Below are 19146 nucleotides of genomic sequence, written 5' to 3'. Positions count from 1 at the left end.
AGCCATTGGTCCGTGCGCACATCCGTCTCGGGAGCAAGCACCACCCCCTTCCTGCTTGTTTCCGCGGGGCGTTCTTAAAGGGGCAGAAGCTGCAGCGCCACCCGGAGCGGGGGCGGGGGCGGGGGCGGAGGCAGGGGCGGGGGAAGGGGTAGGGGCAGGGGCCGGGGTCTCCGGACTGGAGTCTCTTCGCCAATCCGCGCCTCGCTGCCTATCGGGACTCACCGTTCCCGTGTGAGCTTCACCTTGCTCATCTGCGAAATGGGGATAAACACTCCCGTCCACGCACTCTCACCTTGGGGGGCTTTTGGGAGGACAGCCCTAAAAGGTATTTCCTTAAGGAGCTCAGACTTGACCGTCAGTGCAGCTCTGGGACTGCTGGATAACCCACCCTTAAGCCCTAATTACAGATGTGGACCCAAGGTCTCGAGGGGAAGCGATCACCCAAGGGCACACAGAACCCCCGCCCCTCGCGTGGTCGGTCTAATCCCCGAAAGGTTGTCTTTTGCATAGAGAAGAAACTCAATTAATGGTTAGGTGAGCGACTGAGCAAGCAGGGCTGCTGGAAAGAGTTTCTCCTCCCTGCACCCTCTGCCAGAGGGTGATAAGGTACCCATGGCCTCGGGAGAAGGTGGCAGCTTCGATTAGTTGGGTTTTTATGGATCTTGTTTTGAAAAGGGGGGGGAACACTTACTCTTCCCTCTTTCTATTTTATTTCCTTCCCAGGAGTTACCCATTTACAGAATGATCTCGTTCATTCTTTTGCTTCTCTCCCTTTATCCCACTCTGCTCCACCTGGAAAGAATTTTGCCTGATTTTTCCCCACTGCATCCTTGAGTGATGCCTAGCACCTACGGTATGGGAGTTCAATAAATGAATAATTGAATGAATGAATGAATGAATGAATGAACAAACGAATGAGTCACTGCCTATTGGAGGTAGCTAACACTGGAGTAGGTAACTGGTTTTGGAAGTAACTAACTTTTCAGACTGGTGCTCCTTCCAAGGTCACCTCCTACAGGAAGCTCTCCCTGACCTCCCCAAGGCAAAGCCTGATTGGCTGTCCTTTTAGCTTGATGAACCTTCACTTCATAACTGATTTTATGTCTGTGCCATTATTTGACTTACCTCTGCTTTGCCCACTAGACTGGAAAAACCCCATAGTCTGGGAAGGGTCTGTTTGTCATTGTTTTAACACTGGAGCCTACACAGTGACTGGCACAAAAGGAGAGGAGGTGGGGGGAATTCAGGGAAATCACTGTGGTTGGAAGGAAGGCAGGCTAGCCAGCCAGAGAGGTGCTAGGCTGGTGAAGATATGTGAGAAATATCCTGGGAAAGAACATCAAATAACCCCTGGGCCAGTGCTGGTTCTGAGGGACTTGGACTACTCCCTGTCCATCTCTGAACCTCAGTGTTTTCATCTGCACAGTGGAGTCTCTTACCAATCCAGCCCCACCTCTGTTATAAGGGCTGGAAGAACTATAATAAACAAGGATACTAATAAGTAAATAACTAAGTTAAATGTAAACTGATAACAGCAACTATTGCAACACTAATAGTAATGGCCGACACTCATCAGAGGTGAAGGCAAACATTCACATGTATTTAATCCTCGCATCAGCCTTATGAAACAAATGCTCTGATATTTGGAGACCACGTCATTGACTGCATGGTATTGTGATTGTCAGTTTCCTGGTGAACTAGACTTTTTATTGTTATGATGTGCTCCTCTTTATTTCAATGTTTCTTGCCTTGGATGGACTTTGATATTAAGATGGCACATCTGTTCTCTTTTGGCTCATTTTTTTATTTTTATTTTTTATTTTATTTTATTTTTTTAAGATTTTATTTATTTATTTGACAGAGAGAGAGTTAGCGAGAACAGGAACACAAGCAGGGGGAGTGGGAGAGGGAGAAGCAGACTCCCCGCCGAGCAGGAAGCCCGATGTGGGGCTCGATCCCAGGTCCCTGGGATCATGACCTGAGCTGAAGGCAGACGCTTAACGGCTGAGCCACCCCGGCGCCCCATTGGCTCATTTTTTTAAAGATTATATTATTTTTTTGTTAGGGAGAGCGCGCGCACAAGCAGGGAGGCAGCAGGCAGAGGGAGAAGCAGGCTCCCTGCTGAGCAAGGAGCCCAACACGGGACTCGATCCCAGGACACCCGGGACCATGACCCCAGCCAAAGGCAGATACCCAACTGACTGAGCCACCCAGGCATCCCTTGGCTCATTTTTTAAATGCACCATCCTTTTGCAACCTTTACCTTCCATCTCTCTGTATCCTTACATTGTATGTGTGTCTCTTGTAAGCAGCACAGAATTGAGTTTTGCTTTTTGATCTAGTCTGCCCATTTTTGTCTTTTAACTGGGGCATTTGGCCTATTTACATTTAATATAATTATGGACCTGTTTGGACTTAAATTTGACTTCCTGTGTGTTTTTTCTCTGACTCACCTGCTCTGTGCTCCTTTTCTCTCTCTTTTCTTGCCTTCTTTAGGATTGGATGCATGTTTTTTGGTAAGACTATCCTCATCTTACAGATGGGGAAACTGAGGCACAAAGAAATTGCCTTGTTCAAGGTCACAGTGATGAAAAACAATATAGGTCAGGTCTCTTCCCCTATTGAGCTTTTATTTCACCTAGGGAGCTGGATATTGCACAATGATTCAGGTAAGTACCTAATTGCAGCTGTGATGAGCACTAAATAGGAAATAAAACTTAAAAAGTGGCAGAGAGTGGCACCTGGGTGGCTCAGTCGTTAAGCGTCTGCCTTCGGCTCAGGTCATGATCCCAGGGTCCTGGGATCGAGCCCCGCATTGGGCTCCAGCCCCGCATCAGGCTCCCTGCTCCACAGGAAGCCTGCTTCTCCCTCTCCCACTCCCCCGCTTGTGTTCTCTCTCTCGCTGTGTCTCTCTCTGTCAAAAAAAAAAAAAAAGAAAAAAGTGGCAGAGAGCGGCTTCCAGTCCCCAGACTTGGGCCTCCCCCGACAACGTCCCCATCACTGGTCTGAGTGTTCCCATCACTTTTCACCCTCTCCCTTGAACACAAAAAGGAGAAAAATATTTTCTTGTCTCTACTCCACTCTTCACAAAACATTCAGGGCCAACCAAGTCCCTTTTAGCCTTGACTTGAAGCCTTCATCCCTTCCAGGACCCTCATAAATGTTTCCAGGCTCCCAACAGAACCCGAGGGACCCATTGAAAAGCTTGGTTTTTCCAGCCTGGGCCTCTTCTGCTGCAGTCTGCAGACAAGAGCCATGGTTCCCAGCATTCCCCACCCAGGCTCTTCCCTCAGCACTGGCTGCTGCCTGACTCACAGAGCTCCACACTTCTTCCAGAAATCAAATGCACGCTGTGTGCTTTCCCACCATCCTGCCTTTGCTCCTGTGATTCTCTCAGTCCTGAATGATTGTCAGCACCGAGAAAACTCCTAATCCTATCCCAAAACCCCATCCAGATGTACCTGCTTCCTTGCCCCCAAATGAGTCCTCATACCCCACTCTTCAGGTTCCTCCAGGCTTGCATCTCTCCTCTCTATAGCCCTGCATTGTTCCCTTTGGTACTGGGATTGTCTGTGTCAGACCCTGTCTCCTTTCATCCTCCAGGGCTAGGCAGGGACTAAGTACTCTCTGGATCCCCACAATATGGGCCACATCCAGAGGAAGTGCCTAGAGGGTTTACTGAACAATTTTTAAAACTTCTGAACTAAATATATAAGAATCCTGGTCCTCATTAACTTTTCAATGAATGAAGGCAACAGAATCTGGGAATAATAATACTTTACCCTCAGTTTATGGAGGGCTTATAGTGGGCCAAGCCTTATTGTAAGGAATTAATCTGTATGATTTTATAAGGCTAAGCCATTTGCCCAAGTCCACTCAGCTAGGATGTGACAGAGCTGGAATTAGAACTCAGGTTTGTCCAATTTCAGGGCTCCGAAAGAGTCTTCCATGTACCCAAGGGCATGTGTGTATCTTCCAAGCTGTCAACCACATTAAAAGGCAGATGCTGTGATCACTCATAGTTAATAAACTGAGACCTAGAAAAATTAGATGCATAATATATAACATACACACATCATAAGACCTCAATAACTAATGATAATTGCTAACATTTATTGAGCAAGTACTATTTGCCATTTTGTTCATGCATTTAACTTGAATTACCTCACTTAAAGTGCATCTTTGTATCATTATGAAGTCATGGTTTTCAGTGTATATAAAAGAGAACAGATATAGAAGTAAATATAAATGTGTATGCATTGGTTAGTATACATATCAGTATTTTCTAACTCTTACTGCTGAGAGGATCTCTGAGCAATGATACCCCAGTAGCAGTGAGCACACCCAGCAGCCAGATCTTAGTTTCTCAAGACCATTCTCCAAGACAAGGAACCAGGCTCCCTGGAGAAATGGCTGATTCCAGGGATATTCCAAACCAAGCATGGAACATCTTGTAGTGCTAAAAGTAAGGAAGTTCTCAGAGAAAGATGAAGACATATATTTTTTAAGATTTTATTTATTTATTTGACAGAGAGACAGCGAGAGAGGGAGCACAAGCAGGCAGAGTGGGAGACGGAGAAGCAGGCTTCCCGCCGAGCAGGGAGCCCGATGCGGGGCTCAATCCCAGGACCCTGAGATCATGACCTGAGCCAAAAGCAGTTGCTTAACCAACTGAGCCACCCAGGCGCCCCGATGAAGACATATTTAAAAAAAAAAATTTTTTTTTTTCGAGGGGAAAGGGAGAGAATCTCAAGCAGACTCCCTACTGAGCATGGAGCCCTATCCCACGACCCTGACATCACGACCTGAGCTGAAATCAAGAGTCGGATACTTAACCAATTGAGCCACCCAGGTGCCCCAAAGATGGAGACATATTAAAAGAACATAGAAGCTAACCTAAATTGGCAGCAAAGTAAGTAATGAATTAATTGTAGGGGCGCTGGCTGGCTCAGTCCATAGAGCATGTGACTCTTGAGCTCAGGTTGTGAGTTCAAGTCCCATGTTGGGCATGAAGCCTACATAAAAAAAAGAAGAAAAAAGAAATTATTGTAACCCACAGAATAAAATAAATGCTCATGAGTTCATAGTGATATAAATACTTGAATAAATGCATAACTAGAGAAGAATGGACAGCTCTTTACAATAGAATTCCAATTAATAATTAATTAATAAACAGAAAATCACCATAGTAATTTTTGCTGGCAAGAGCCATGGATGGATACTAAAACTAGTGGGTGAATATATGTTTAAAGAAAAAAAAGCAGGGCGCCTGGGTGGCTCAGTCAATTAAGGGTCTGCCTTTGGCTTTGGTCAAGATCCCAGAATCCTGGCATGGAGCCTGCTTCTCCTTTTCCCTCTGCCCCTCTCCCTCTTCCCCACCCCACCCCCGCTTGTGCTCTCTGGCTCTATCTCTCTGTCAAATAAATAAAATCTTTAAAAAAAAAAATTTTTTTTTTAAAAGCTAGGGTATTTGCATGGTCTCTTAAGGTATCTCCCCATAAAATACTTATTGCAAAGGGGAAAGGGGAACTTAACAGTTGAGAAACTGGCAGACACTGCCTTAAGCAAGTAACCAAAGTCAACATCACCAATAATGAGACACATTAGTATCCTGTGACTCCAGATATGACGTATTGAGAAGGACACAACTTCACTTCTGTGGGATTCCTGCCAAAAGTGAGAAACTTCAGTCTAATCATGAGGAAACATTGGACAAACCCATACTGATGAGCTGTCTACAAAACCAGCACTGATCTTCAAAAGTATTAAGGTCATAAAAGATTAGGAAAGACTGAGGAACTGTCACCAAGTGGAGACTAAGGATACATGACTAAACGTAACACGGGATCCTTCCTGGATGGGATCCTGGACCAGAGAAAGGTCACCAAAAGCGAAGCAGGGACTGGATGAATCTGATTCCCAACCTAGAAAACAGGATGTCTGGCTCTGGGTCAACCACAGGCCACTTGAGCACTGCCTGACCTTGAGGGAGTACCTGCCCCTGCTGAACCTCAGTCTTACCATCTACTAAGTAGGACGTCTTCTAGAGTCCCCCGCCCCCTTCAGGGCTGTGGCGCATCTCGGGCCTTGGAAACCACGCAGGCGCGAGAGGGACTGCTTGATTGGCTATTCGTTGTGACGCACTGGCCAACGGTAGCAGCACCTAAGCCCCACCCCTTCCTGCCGCGCCTCCTAGCACGCACATCGGCCCCGTGCCCGTCGCCTACACGCGGGGTCGCACGTATGGTGCGTGGTGACGTTGTGGCGGCGCGGGCGCCATCCCGGAAGCGCGAGCAAGGCCGCCAGATGTGCAGGTGCTGCTGCCACCGACGCCGGGGCCGAGTTCGGGGTGGGGCTGGGGACGCCGGGGCCGTTGGGGAGCCGGGCCGGGTCGGGCGCGGCCCCCGGGCTGTCGCGGGGTGGGACGTGCCGCTGGCCACATCTGGGCACCATTCCTGCGTCCAGGCCTCAGTTTCCCCGACCGCGCAGTGTATTCGCCGGTGGCGCTACGGGCCGGTTCCGGATCCGGGGCGCGGGAGCTGGGGCCGCCTGTGTTCAGGCTGTGCAGTGTCACCCGGAACCAGGCATTGCCCTCTTTGGGCCTCAGTTTCCCCGCTTTGGAGGGGCGGGGCGTGAGGGGGTATGCGAGTCCTACCTCACTCGCGGGTTTTGCTGAGCTTAGGCCGCCAGATTAAATTCTGCGTCAATAACTGGGTGGAATCCTGGCGCCTCCGCCTTGCCGTGTGACCTTGGGTAACGGAGCCCACCCCTGTGAGCCTTAGTTGCCCTTGGAGATGATAGTGTTTGCCTCATAGGGATGATTGGGGATTAAATGAAGTGCTGTACAAGTGTTTGCTCTTGTTCTTGGAAGTACCAGGGAGCCCCTTGCTAAAATGCTGGTTCCCGGGACCCGCCCTAGGACTTCATACTCCCCCTGGAGAAACAGCCTGCTCCGAGCCCAGCTCCTTTATCACTGTTGGTTTCAGTCCCCACAGATAGCGCTGTGAGATTCTGATTCTTTGTTATTCTCATTTTCTGGATGAGAAAACTGATTCAGGGAGGTGAGGGGACTCTCCCAAGATCACACAGCCTCCCTCTCTGCGTGTTTCCCTCATAAATATATTTGGAGCAGGTGGTCATTTCCACCTTGTATGTGGGCCAGACTAGGGAAGGGAAGTTAGGGAAGTCTTCCTGAGAAAGGCAGCTGGGTGGAGAGTGTGCCTTGAATCCCTCAGCCCTCACATCTGGGAGCCAGAGACAGGAAAGAGCCCTACTTTGAAGCAGAACCGTTTTCCACAGGTCCAAATCTTGCGCCTGCCAAGCACTAGCTGTGGGGCTTCCTGCCAGAGGAGTCTGCCCTTTGAGCCCAAGTATCCTCTTTATACATGATCACACTTCTTTGGAAATGTGGATACTGTGGGTGTTGGTATCTGGCATATAGTAGGAATTCAGTAAACATGTGGTTATTGGGTGGGGTGAACTTCACCAGGTGTGGCAGTTTATTTCCAGAAGGCACATAGGGGCTGCAAATGACTTTTGGCCTCCATGCTTTTTGGGGAGAAAAATACAAGCTGCTATTTGTAAATGAGGCCATTTCTCACACTCACACACACACACACACACACACATCCGTCCACGTTTCTGTGTTTTTTTCCTGGAAAAATTCAGAAGTCTAGCAGAAGTCAGTTGCTGTAAGAAGCAGCTGTCCCGGCATAGGTGGGCACTGAACATCTGTTCAGATTCACAGCTTTGTGGATCCTGTAGACTGTGGGCATTTGAGTTGTGACTCAGGTTTACTGGCTCTGTGGCAATGGTCCAGCTCCTCAGTTTCTGAGTCTGTTTCCTAATACGTAATTAAGGATAACAGTTCTCGGTGTACGAAGCTTAGTGGTTTGGTAGCATACAGTAAGTGCTCAATAAAGAGGAGGGTGGATCAAGTGGGTTCTGAAAGCCCTTCCTGGTTCTGCATGTGAATCTCAACCAATTGCAACTGGGCCTTTCTATTGGCAATTAAATATGTGGACCTTAGAGCCAAGCTATGTCAGGATTCCGGGTTTTGCCTGACACCGCCCCCCTCCTACCCCCCGGAGGGTGAGTGCTGAACCTGTGGCCCCCTCCTACCCTGGCATGGTCTAGGAGGCCCCCACCCACCATGATGGTCATCTGTCTAGCCACAGAGCCATCTAGGTTGCGGGGGCCCACAGCCTGACTGAAAATTTTGGCTTTAATTGGCTAATACGAGTCTACTGTCAGAGCTGAGTTTGAAAGCCACCAAGCTAAGTTCTGGTGATCCCTTGCTGTGAGCCAGGTTCTGGGCTGGGCTCTGGAGGCAGAGACATGCTTCTGTTCTCTTGGAGCTGACATTGCTTTGGGAGTGACAGGCAAAAAGGTCAACTGATTGGGCGCCTGGGTGGCTCAGTCAGTTAAGGTTCAACTCTTGGTTTCAGTTCAGGTCATGATCTTGGGGTCATGGGATCGAGCCCGGGGTCAGGCTCTGCACTCAGCAGGGAGTCTGCTGGAGATTCTCTCCCTCTCCCTCTCTCTCCACCCCTCCCCACTGCTTGTGTGTGTGCACGCACACACTCTAAGAAATAAATCTAAAAAAAAAAAAGGTCAACTGATAACTAAGATAATTTCAGGAAAGGATGAGCCAATGAAGCAGTAAGATGAAGTGCTAAAAGTGACTGGGGTAGGGGATAGTCATCAAAGATCTCTTGGGAGAGAAGATAGTGGAGGTGGTGATGATTTGAGAGGGCAGTCATGCATGTGGGGACAGCAGGTGCAAAAGCCCTATGGTGGGATGAGCAAAGTCAGGGGGATGTGGGTGGAGGCTGGCAGATCTGTGCAGGTGGAAGGTGGCCATGGGGACTTGGGCCCATGGAGACTGGGGGCCACAGAGGTGGGTGGGTGATGGGATTCTGATGTGCTTGATGCAATTTACAAATACGTCCTTCCAACACCCCTGAATTCTCAGGATGACAAAGCTGAGGCTCAGGTGGTATGACCGACTTATGGTCATGGGGCCCGGGGTTCTCAGCCCCTCCTTTCTGCCCCACCTACCCCACTGCCTGGTGTAGACTGAAGACTCCCTGCCTGCCTGTTTCAGGCAGCGGAGGAGGAGGAAGAGATGGACCCCCCGGACTCGGCCTCGAGGGTCTTCTGCAGCCGCATCCTGAGCATGGTGAACACAGATGACGTCAACGCTATCATCCTGGCTCAGAAGAACATGTGAGTGGTGGCCAAGAGCTGTGGGCCCCGGGCGTGGGAAGGAATCTACCCGCTGGCTAGCATTCTTGCCCTGCCCGCCCTTACCCTGGGCCCACACTGGTGATAAAATGAAGGAAATGAGCAAATCTGCCGGCTGGCTCCAAAGTAAATTCCTTCCTGGTCTGGAGGCGAGGCCTTGGCACAGGAAGCAGGGCTTTGGGGTGGTTTTGCAGCTGCGGATGGCTTGGCAGGGGCCGCAGCAGCTCCTATCCCAGGGCCTGGGGTGAGGAGTTGGGATAGGAAGGGACTGTAGGAGGGGATTTAAGGAAGCCAGTGAGCTGGTCTCCGTTAGGAGCCTGGTCTCTCAGAGCCGAGGGTGTCTCTGCAGAGTATCTGTGGTCTTTTGGAGGGCCATCAACAGCCTCTGCCCTCCTTGGGGCTTGGCACTGTGACCACCACAGCCTCACCCTAATTCCAGCCTGCTCTGGGGGGAAGAAAATCTTACACAATCTTGGGGTGGAAGCCCAGCCTCCTGCGGCTTTATATTTGTGTATTTAAGACAAAGCTCTTCCTTCCATTTATGACACAGCACAGACCTGATACCCTTCCATCTCTCATCCTGTGATGGGGGTGCTGGGTTTGTCTGGGTCAGATTTAGGCCTGGCCTGGTGAACTCCCACAATGAGGGGAGACAAAACCAGACACAGACCTTCCTGGCCTCATGGTGTCAGGGCTGGGCCAGAGGAATAACCTGGGTCTAGAGAGTCAGGGGATTCAGAGTCTGCTTGAGGGAGGGAGTAAAGGCTACTTGGGTAGGGTTTTGAAGGTTGAATAGGAGTTTGCTAGATGGCTCAAACAGCAGGTAGAGTTCTGCAGGGCAAGGGAACAACACACGCAAAGGTCATGGAACAGGAAGGGGCTTAGCATGATTAGTTTGTAGGGCATGGCCATTTTGTAGTGCATGGTTTGTAGGGCTGGTACCTTTTGTCTGCTGCCAGGCTGGACCGGTTTGAGAAGACCAACGAGATGCTGCTGAATTTCAACAACCTGTCGAGCGCCCGCCTGCAGCAGATGAGTGAGCGCTTCCTGCACCACACAAGGACCCTGGTGGAGATGAAGCGGGACCTGGACAGCATCTTCCGCAGGATCAGGTGGGTCCTCAGCCCCTCCAGCCTCTGCCTCCCCCTCTGAGCCTCAGGTTCCTCCCCTCTTCAATAAGGACCATCCACTCCACACAACAGAGCAATGTGGAGATTCAGCTCATTTGTTTTATGAGGCTTCAGCGCTCACTTAGCATCTGAGAAGATCCGAACTTTGGGATGACAGATCTTGAAGTTTCTGAATTTCCGTTTTATTTATCTTTCCAAAAATGCAACATAGCACCAGATGCCTAATGCAAAAGACAGGCAAGTGCAGCCCGGGAAAGGCAAGCCTCTGGTCCTCCAGTCCCCAACCCATGAGGAGGCATATGAGATTGCTGGGTTTTGGGGGTCCCTTCTGAGCTGTTTTCTGTGAGGACAGAGAAAAATGATGCTCAAGTCCCCGAGCACGCAGCACGCTCCATGCAGCAGCTGGAGCCTGCATCAGTGCCACCACTGCCGACCACGGCCACGCACCCGGGCCGGAGCGAGCCAGAGCGGCAGCCGTCGTTCCCGCTGACAGAGCCGCTTCCTCGGCCCCGGGGGGGCAGCCGCACCCACTGGCAGACTCAGGAGCAGAAATCATGAGACAGGCCAATTCAGTCCTTTATAAAAGCACATCTTTTCTGGGGCGTCTCATCAGGCTGGTTGCCCAGGCGTGGTGTTGGGGGTGAGCAGGAACCCCAAGCGTTGGCACCCTTTGTGCGTATCTGTGTCACCCAGGAAGAAGATAGTTGCTTCTGCCCCGTTGCCCTGTGGGCAGGGACCCAGCAGTGGTGATACTTCTGGGGGGCACTGGTTGGCCATAGTCAAGGATGAGACTTGACTATCATTCTTTGTAAACCCCTTTATCATTCTTTGTAAACATGACTTCATGACTTTGGGGAAAAATGGAAAAACACCTGGATAAAAATGAAGCGGGCCTTTCTCTGTGAACATCGGTTTAACGTGTGCAAGTACCCAGTGTCTGGGTGTGGCTTAGCCACGCCTGGCCCCCACACAGACACTCTCATCCGCCGATGGGGGACAGGCTGGGACAAGTCACCCAGAGGAGTGACTGCCGAGGAGGTGGTGAGGAAGCTTCCTAGAAGGTTATCTGGGCAGAGCGGGGTTAGACCTAGGAAGGGCATGGCAGGTAGAGGGCCCAGCCCGACTCAGCACCGAGGACACGCACAAGCTCTGTGAGAGCTGGGTGGCTGCCATCTGCCCTAGGGGTGAGAGGTCTGCTGGGCTGAGCACATGGGCCTCCCTCCAGCCCAGGAGCAGAGAGTGACAAGCGGTGTGTGTGTGCGGGGAGTTCCCATCCCCCACCCACTTGGAGCTGGCAGCAAGGGTTCCTGGCGTGCACCAGGCCCAGCCTGTCTGCTTGGCAGGTTCAGCCTGTATGCCTTCCCTTCCCCTGCAGGACGCTGAAAGGGAAGCTGGCCAGGCAGCACCCGGAGGCCTTCAGCCGTAAGTGTCACCCAGGGCTCCTGGGCCCCACGTCTGGCCTCTGCACCCGCGGATGTCAGTACCCTCAGCCCAGGGCTGGCTGACCCTGAGCCCGGGCCCTGGTGGGCAGTAGATGCAGAGAGATCTGGTGCAGGGAGCAGGGGCGGGGGTGCTTGGCTGGTCTTGGCAACCTGTAGAGCAGGTGCTGGGACCAGGATCCCCCCCGGGGGGGAGGTTACACAGGGGAGTGTGTGTAAGAATGATGACAGTCCTTGCCCAAGGGGATGTAACATAGCCCTATGAGCCAGGCTCTTACCTATAACCACCCACGAAGTGGGGGCTGTGAGTATCCCATTTCATATAGGGGGAAACTGTAGCCCAAAGGAGCAGTGACTTCTCAGAGGAAGTGCAGCATCCCCCATGCTGAGCCTCAGTTTGCCCCCTCTGCCAAATGGGCCAACATTTCCCCACCCCAAGGCCGCTAACAACCATAGGCACAAAGGCAATGCTGTCGGGGCGCCTGGCTGGCTCAGTCAGTAGAGCATGCAACTCTTGATCTTGGGGGTGTGAATTCAAGCCCCACGTTGAGTGTAGAGCTTACTTTAAAAAAAAAAAAAGGCAATGCTGTCATCAGGCCTGGTTTATAGAGCAGAATGCTGAGGCAAGGGTGGTGAGAGGCCTGGCCCCAGCAACACAGTCAAGAGGGCAGAGCCAGGGCTCAGGCTCACCCCAAGGGCCCATGTTGGCTTGACCCCAGCGAAGCCAGGTCCTGGCTGTACCTTGAAGGAAAACCTCTCACCTTCCTGTGCTCAGTTTCCTCCTCTGTAAAATGGGCCACATTATGCCCTGTGGGGTGGCAGGGGAGCGGTCAGGGGTCATAGGCCCAGGTACTCTCTCATCACAGTGTCCACCACAGTGACTCAGCCAACTCCTGGCTTTCATCCCCCAGACATCCCAGAGGCATCCCTCCTGGAGGACGAGGATGAAGACCCCATCCCACCCAGCACCACAACCACCATTGCCACCTCGGAACAGAGCACGGGCTCTTGTGACACCAGCCCTGACACTGTCTCACCCTCCCTCAGCCCCGGCTTTGAGGACCTCTCCCATGTCGGGTCCAGCTCCCCTGCCATCAATGGCCGAAGCCAGACGGATGATGAGGAGACACCGGGTGAGTAACACTACTCCCTGGTGCCCCAAGGGGTCTCAGGGCAGTGGCACTCCCCCGGTGTCTGAGGTGGCAGCAGGTAACCCTGCCTGGAGATCAGCAGCTTCGCCACCCTGTTCTGTCACCCAGGGCTCCCCGGGGGACCTGGCTCCCTCTGGGGGTGTGGAATTCCTAGGGGGTCTGTCATTCCTACTTCTTCCTCATTGAGAATATCTGTCTTCTGCAGACCCCTCTGCCAGGCCAGGGGATGACCAGCTCAGCTGGAGTTGTTGGGCTGGGTGTGAGGGAGCTTTTCCAGAGCCAAGCTTGAGGTCTGCTAAAGGCTCCCAAAGACCAGAGCCAGATTGCCCCTGCCCCAGTGCCCCAGTCGAGACCTCCTCAAAGCGGACCAGCACTGTCTGTCTGAGTTCACCCCAGCCCATCCCTGCACCTACCAATTCTGGTCTCCCTGTCCCTTCTTCCAACAAAAGTATTGAATACTGTCTCCAATAGGTATCTCAAGGAGGTTTCTGAGACAATTGTAGAAGGCTCAAGATGGAGGCTGGCCATTCAGCCGCAAGCCTGATAAGGCCTGTGTTTCTCTGACCAGAGGTGTGAACCTTGAAGGCCCAGCAGGCCTCTCCCAGGGCCTCCGTGGAGCAAGCTGAGCCACCTTGGAAAACAGAGTTAAACGGAATATTTTTGTACCCGATGTTTACAGATGCTATTGGGAAGTTATCAATAAAAAGACTCTGTTCCTAAAAAGGGAAGGGTGTACTTAGCAGTGGCTTCCTTCCATCCTTGGGCCCATTAGGCCATAAGGGGAACAACTGCAGGATGTGAGACAGGAGGGGTATGGACGGCCAGGCACCACTGAGCTAGAAAGAGATGTGGCTGCTCTTGGTGGGAGTCTCCAGTGGTAGCAACCATAATAACCCAAGTTCCTGTCACCACCTATGTACTCACACATGCTGTTCCCACTGCTCACAACACTGTTCCCTTACCTCTATGAATAACTTCATCTCCATATCTGCCTCAGGATGGACTCCCCAGGGAGCCAGGCTGGGTCCTGTTCCTGAGTAGACACTCTGTAGAGTTCCCTCATCTTTTAAGCACTTAGAAATTGTTATTAAAGGCATCTTCCTAGATCCAAGAGTGTGTGCTTTTGCCTGTCAATTGGGGGCGCTGGTAAGCGTTCAAGGACATAAAGAGCTACACTGCCAAACCCATAGGTAACTTCTCAGTCCTCACCCTTACCGCTCCCGGCACTTTTTAGCCACCCACAAGACTCCTTAGTCTTAACAAAAGTCCTCCCCGGCCCCAAACACCCTGGGTCGCACCCCATTTTCTTGAGTGAATGCACCAGCTCCACCTGCCCTCACTACCTTGGTAAGCGCCGCCTTGAAATTCATCCACGCATAGAGTCCAGAAAGTTTTCCAAATAACTGACTCCTGGTGTTAGGTGGCTCCGGAGGGTCTCGCATGTCCCACCCCGGCGCCGCCTCCTACCTTCCCTGTCCTGACCCCTGAGTCCTGGACCCGCTGACCCCCTGCTTCATTCCTTTGCTTTACCACAAATGGTCTCATCTCTAGTCAGCAAGCATTCCCCGAGAGGCTGCTACGCGCCATCAGTTTTTGGCCAACCCACAGACAACAGGTGGAAACACCTGGAAAGGTGAAGCCGTCCCCTCACGTGACCTGGAGGACGCGGCCCGAGCCCGGAAGAGGGTTGGCGACGCTCGCCCACAGGCGCCGCGGCTTCGTTTGCCAGCACCCAACATGGCAGCAGGGCGGGGCCGGGGTGGGGTAAAACGGGCGGCGCGAATTGTGACGCAAGGGCGCAGCGTGCTCGGTGCGCAGGCGCTCTCGGCGGCACCTCGGCGGTTTCCGGTTCCGCCGCCCTCTTTCTCTTCAACGAGGTGGCCGAGCGGTTTGGTGGCGGCGGCCTTGCGGATTCGCGCCAGGTCGGGGTCGGGCGGGAGACTGTGGGAGGCCGCGGGCGTCCGGGTAGCGGAGGAGGAGGCCCGAAACCGGTCCGCGTGGGCCAGGTTCCGCAGGGCGGCCGAGTCGGCTGAGTTGGGCGCGTGGGGCCGGGTTTCGGAGCCCGGACTGGGTCCCGGGATGCGAACCGGACTTTGGGAGCGTGTCTTGTGTGCCCTGCCAGCCCAAGCTATCCCACGAGGCCTGGGGGCGTGGATGGTCTTCCTGGGCAAATCTCTCAATGGAGGAGGGGTATGAAGCGTGTAGCTTTTTTCCGTGCCATGTAGTGCGCCAATCCCTCTTCCGCCTACAAGGTTATTTTCTACTTGCCTTCTTTAATATATCCGTAAGGAGAGAGTGGTAGCGTCCACCAATTAGGGGTTTTTTTTTGGGGGGGGGGACGATGGAATTATGTGTAAACAAGTACCTGGAACGTGGTTGGCAGATACTGCTTATGGGTTGGAGCAAAGGCAGGAAGCGTGGTCTGGCGAGTTTGGGTATAAACTGGGAAGGAAGCCAGGGTGTTGGGTGTCTGAGCTTGGAGTTGGAGAGAACTGCAAGGGAGGAAAGTGTGTTGGAGGAGTGGCTACTAAAATGGGATTCCCACTCAGGTTGCAGGAAGGGTTGCTTGTGGAGCAAATGTGGCTTACAAAGGGGTAGGGGAGGGAGGACAGGATCTCCAGACCACACTCAGAGAAAAATGTGTCTGCCAAAATAGTGCCCCAGCCGTGTCCTTCTCATTCCATCATCAAAGTTGACAATCTCATTTGCTGGGCCCAAGGAGCATAACCACAGTCCTTGTTCCTGTGAAGCACACTTTGCCACAGGGGCCCCCAGGTAAGGTGGAGGAAGCATGATCCTTGATTATAGGACAAGTTTGGGCTGCAGGCTTAGAGGGGTGGAAGGAAACAGGCACTGGAATGGGCCTGTAGTTGTGGTTGATGTTGGCACAGGGCTGGCAGGGCCAAGGCTTGCCAGCCCCTGAACTCAAGCTGCTCAGACTGCAGTTCTCACTCTTCCATTCCTACTCCCTACCGTCCAGCAGACGCAGAGATGCAGATCTTTGTGAAGACCCTGACGGGCAAGACCATCACCCTCGAGGTCGAGCCCAGTGACACCATTGAGAATGTCAAAGCCAAAATCCAAGACAAGGAGGGTGAGTTGGGCTGAGTCCAGAGGCTATCCCGCAGGAGTCCCCAACCCAGAGGAGCCACTGTCATGTGCAAGATGGGTGCTGGGCTTGTATAGACCTCAGCCTTGGCTGGTACTTCCCTTGTGTGATTTTGGGAAAGCAGCTTGTTCTCTCTACCTTAGTTTCCCTTTTGACAGATTGGGGGTAATGCCAGAGCATCCCTGTGGGGAGAGGAGAAACTTCCAATAATACGCTTGCCAGAGCCTCAGTAACTGAGCTTTCTTCTCTCCAGGCATCCCGCCTGACCAGCAGCGTCTGATTTTTGCGGGCAAACAGCTGGAAGATGGCCGTACTCTGTCAGACTATAATATCCAGAAAGGTACTGGGGGTAGGGTGGCTGGACAGGGCCCCATGAGGTCTAGGACCAAGGATCAAGCTTTGATGGCCTCACTGGCGGGGGGGGGGGGGGAGGTCTTAAGGTGAGGATCAGATGGGGCTGATGAGTTTTACTTTTATGAAGTAATGTTTTTGTTGGGGGGAAGGATCTTACGGTCTCCACTTAGGTTTCCAAGTGGCAGTGGTTTCTCATGTTCTTGCTTACTTGCTTACCTTTTTTTTTTTTTTAAGACTTTTTTTTTTTAAGATTCTATTTATTTATTTTGACAGAGACACAACGAGAGAGGGAACACAGCAGGGGAGGTGGGAGAGGGAGAAGCAGGCTTCCAGCAGAGCAGGGAGCCCGATGCGGGGCTCGATCCCAGGACCCCGGGATCATGACCTGAGCCGAAGGCAGACGCTAAACGACTGAGCCACCCAGATGCCCCTTTTAAGACTGTTTTGTTTAAAAATGCGCTAAAACAGTATCTGGCTGGCTCATTCAGTAAAGCATGGGACTCTTGACCTCAGGGTTGTGAGTTCAAGCCCCTTGTCGGGTCTAGGCATCACTTAAAAATAAAATCTTAGGGATGCCTGGGTGGTTCAGTCAGTTAAGCATCTGCCTTCAGCTTAGGTCATGATCCCAGGGTCCTGGGATTGAGTCCCACATCAGGCTCTTTTCTCAGCTGGGAACCTGCTTCTCCCTCTGCCTGCCATTCCCCCTGCTTGTGCACTCTCTCTCTCGTCTCTCTCTGACAAATAAAATCTTTAAAATGATAAAATAAAATGTTTAAAAAAAAAGGTGATAAGAGAAATTGTATCACTATTGTAAAAATTGGTGCCACATTTTTTTTTTCCCCCAAAGAGTTTATTTTGGGGCACCTGGGTGGCTCAGTAGGTTAAGTGACCGACTCTTGATTTCAGCGGGGGTCATGAGCTCAGGGTCCTAGGATCCAGCCCCAGATCAGGCCCAGCGGGGAGTCTGCTTGGGATTCTCTCTGCCCTTTCCCCTACTCGTGTTCTCTCTCTCTAAAATAAATAAAATTTTTTAAAAAGAAAGATTTTGGGAACTCCTGGGTGGCTCAGTCAGTTAAACATCTGCCTTTGGCTCAGGTCATGATCTCAGGGTTGGGATCGAGCCCCGCATCAGCCTCCTTGCTTGGTGGGAAATCTGCTTCTGCCTCTGCCTGCTGCTCCCTCTGCTTGTGCTCGCTCTTTCTCTGACAAATAAATAAAATCTTCTAAAAAATAAGTAAATAAAAATAAAAAATTTTATTGTCAGGAGTCACATGTTCTCCTGACTAAGCCAGCCAGGCACCCCCTTGATGTCACTTTTTGTAGCAACTAGATTTAATTATTTTGCTCAGCAAGGTGAAAGTTCATCTTTGCACCACTTAGAAATTGCCTTGTCTGTCAGGAAACCGTGATGCACACTATAGTTGGCATGTATTAGCCTCAGACTCCCCAGGGGCTAGTGGGAAGTGAGATGGAGGTTCTGTGGGGCGGTCTGAGCCAGTGTGGCCATCTGTGTATAGAATACCCCATCACATTTGAGAAGCTCTGGTCTGGAGGACCCTACTCTGCACCTGAGGTGCTGGGGCCAGGCTTAGTCACTGTCTCTCTTTAACCCTCCTGTAGAGTCCACCCTGCACTTGGTGCTTCGCCTCCGGGGTGGCATCATCGAGCCTTCCCTCCGCCAGCTGGCCCAGAAATACAACTGCGACAAGATGATCTGCCGCAAGTATGTACTCTCAGAGGGGGGTGGGTGGCAGCCCTGGTGGGGAGGGCTTAGGGTTGGGGTGTGCCCTCACCGGTCTCTCTCGTCTTTGTGCAGGTGTTATGCTCGCCTGCACCCCCGCGCTGTCAACTGCCGCAAGAAGAAGTGCGGCCACACCAACAACCTGCGCCCCAAAAAGAAGGTCAAATAAGGCCCCTCCACCGGCTCTTCCTTTACCCGCAGGGCGGCCTCCTGCCCGAGCCCCAAGGCCCTGGGGCCTCAATAAAGTTTCCCTTTCATTGACTGGAGCAGTAACTGGTGTCTGCGTGGCTGGTCTGTCCAACGAGGAGCTGGTTGAGTTGTGGGCCTCTCCCTTAGGGACTCCCTGTCACTTGAGTCTGCCTAGCCCTTGAGCGTCCTGTGTCCTTTGAGTTCTGGTTGTCTCATCTATAAAATGTGCTGTGGTCTCAGCTCTCTGCCACATAGCCTAGTGAACCTGCACATCTGGATTTTGTCATCTATAAATGGGAATAAAGAACCCCTCCCCCCCCCCCCCCCAGCCCAGGCTCTTGTGGGCCTGCAGGTCAGCTATGTCACTGGCTGGGCCCTCCTTAGGCACTTTGATGACTTTCATGCCTGTGCCCTGGAGGTGTTGAGGGTGGGTGGGTAGACCAACACCCCACCTAGTGTAAAACCTGTTCTCTGCTGAACATGAGGAGCACCTGGGCCCCACCTGAGACCTATGACCTCAATCTTGGAGGAGTGAGCCTTGGTGTTTATAAAACTTGTGCTGATGCTCTTGAGAATCAGGTGAACTTTGTAGTGCCCTGGACTGGCCCTGGTAAGGCCATCCTCTAGTCTCAGGGTGATTTGGACTTGGTGTCAGATGACAGGCCAGGACAGTGATGCTGTAGTACTGCTGAGACCTGGGGTGCCAGCTAAAGGCTGGTGTCTGATTTTTCATGGGTCTCCTCCCCCTGTCAACTGCCCCCTGCTCCCTAGGGCTAGGCTACCAATA

The 19146-nt window shown here is 52.1% G+C and overlaps 2 protein-coding genes across 6 annotated transcripts; both read left to right on the top strand.

Moving 5' to 3' along the window:
• The first annotated feature begins 6166 nt into the window (after positions 1–6166).
• Positions 6167–13694, top strand: KXD1 (KxDL motif containing 1). 4 transcript variants are annotated; one of them, XR_004917808.2, is made up of 6 exons: positions 6167–6314; positions 9107–9228; positions 10206–10358; positions 11752–11798; positions 12727–13024; positions 13438–13694. XR_004917808.2 is itself a non-coding variant. In XM_036093797.2 (6 exons), the coding sequence occupies exons 2-6, from the start codon at positions 9128–9130 to the stop codon at positions 13467–13469; spliced, it is 555 nt and encodes a 184-aa protein (XP_035949690.1). In that variant the 5' UTR covers positions 6167–6314; positions 9107–9127; the 3' UTR covers positions 13470–13694. The 4 variants fall into 4 exon arrangements, 3 of the variants coding, with proteins under 3 accessions (XP_035949690.1, XP_035949692.1, XP_035949691.1); XM_036093797.2 differs by having other exon boundaries at positions 12727–12948; XM_036093798.2 differs by having other exon boundaries at positions 6221–6314; positions 9078–9228; positions 12727–12948.
• A 1063-nt stretch (positions 13695–14757) lies between these two features.
• On the top strand, positions 14758–18443 carry UBA52 (ubiquitin A-52 residue ribosomal protein fusion product 1). 2 transcript variants are annotated; one of them, XM_036093821.2, is made up of 5 exons: positions 14758–14888; positions 15947–16060; positions 16329–16415; positions 18050–18152; positions 18246–18443. In XM_036093821.2, the coding sequence occupies exons 2-5, from the start codon at positions 15958–15960 to the stop codon at positions 18337–18339; spliced, it is 387 nt and encodes a 128-aa protein (XP_035949714.1). In that variant the 5' UTR covers positions 14758–14888; positions 15947–15957; the 3' UTR covers positions 18340–18443. The 2 variants fall into 2 exon arrangements, with proteins under 2 accessions (XP_035949714.1, XP_035949715.1); XM_036093822.2 differs by having other exon boundaries at positions 14765–14888; positions 15950–16060.
• Positions 18444–19146: the final 703 nt, after the last annotated feature.

Source organism: Halichoerus grypus, chromosome 1 (assembly GCF_964656455.1).
Source record: "Halichoerus grypus chromosome 1, mHalGry1.hap1.1, whole genome shotgun sequence".
In the NCBI taxonomy this organism is placed as follows: Eukaryota; Metazoa; Chordata; class Mammalia; order Carnivora; family Phocidae; genus Halichoerus; species Halichoerus grypus.
Note: the sequence above shows the minus strand (reverse complement) of the source record. Positions and strands in the feature narration are given on the sequence as shown.

Bases quoted from the DNA above. Each gene is read 5' to 3' on its own strand.
- KXD1 (XM_036093797.2), top strand. From the start codon at position 9,128: ATGGACCCCCCGGACTCGGCCTCGAGGGTCTTCTGCAGCCGCATCCTG. The intron at 10,359-11,751 runs GTGGGTCCTCAG...CTTCCCCTGCAG, and splicing joins AGCATCTTCCGCAGGATCAG to GACGCTGAAAGGGAAGCTGG. The intron at 12,949-13,437 runs GTGAGTAACACT...TGTCTCCAATAG, and splicing joins GGATGATGAGGAGACACCGG to GTATCTCAAGGAGGTTTCTG.
- UBA52 (XM_036093821.2), top strand. From the start codon at position 15,958: ATGCAGATCTTTGTGAAGACCCTGACGGGCAAGACCATCACCCTCGAG. The intron at 16,061-16,328 runs GTGAGTTGGGCT...TCTTCTCTCCAG, and splicing joins CAAAATCCAAGACAAGGAGG to GCATCCCGCCTGACCAGCAG. The intron at 18,153-18,245 runs GTATGTACTCTC...GTCTTTGTGCAG, and splicing joins GACAAGATGATCTGCCGCAA to GTGTTATGCTCGCCTGCACC.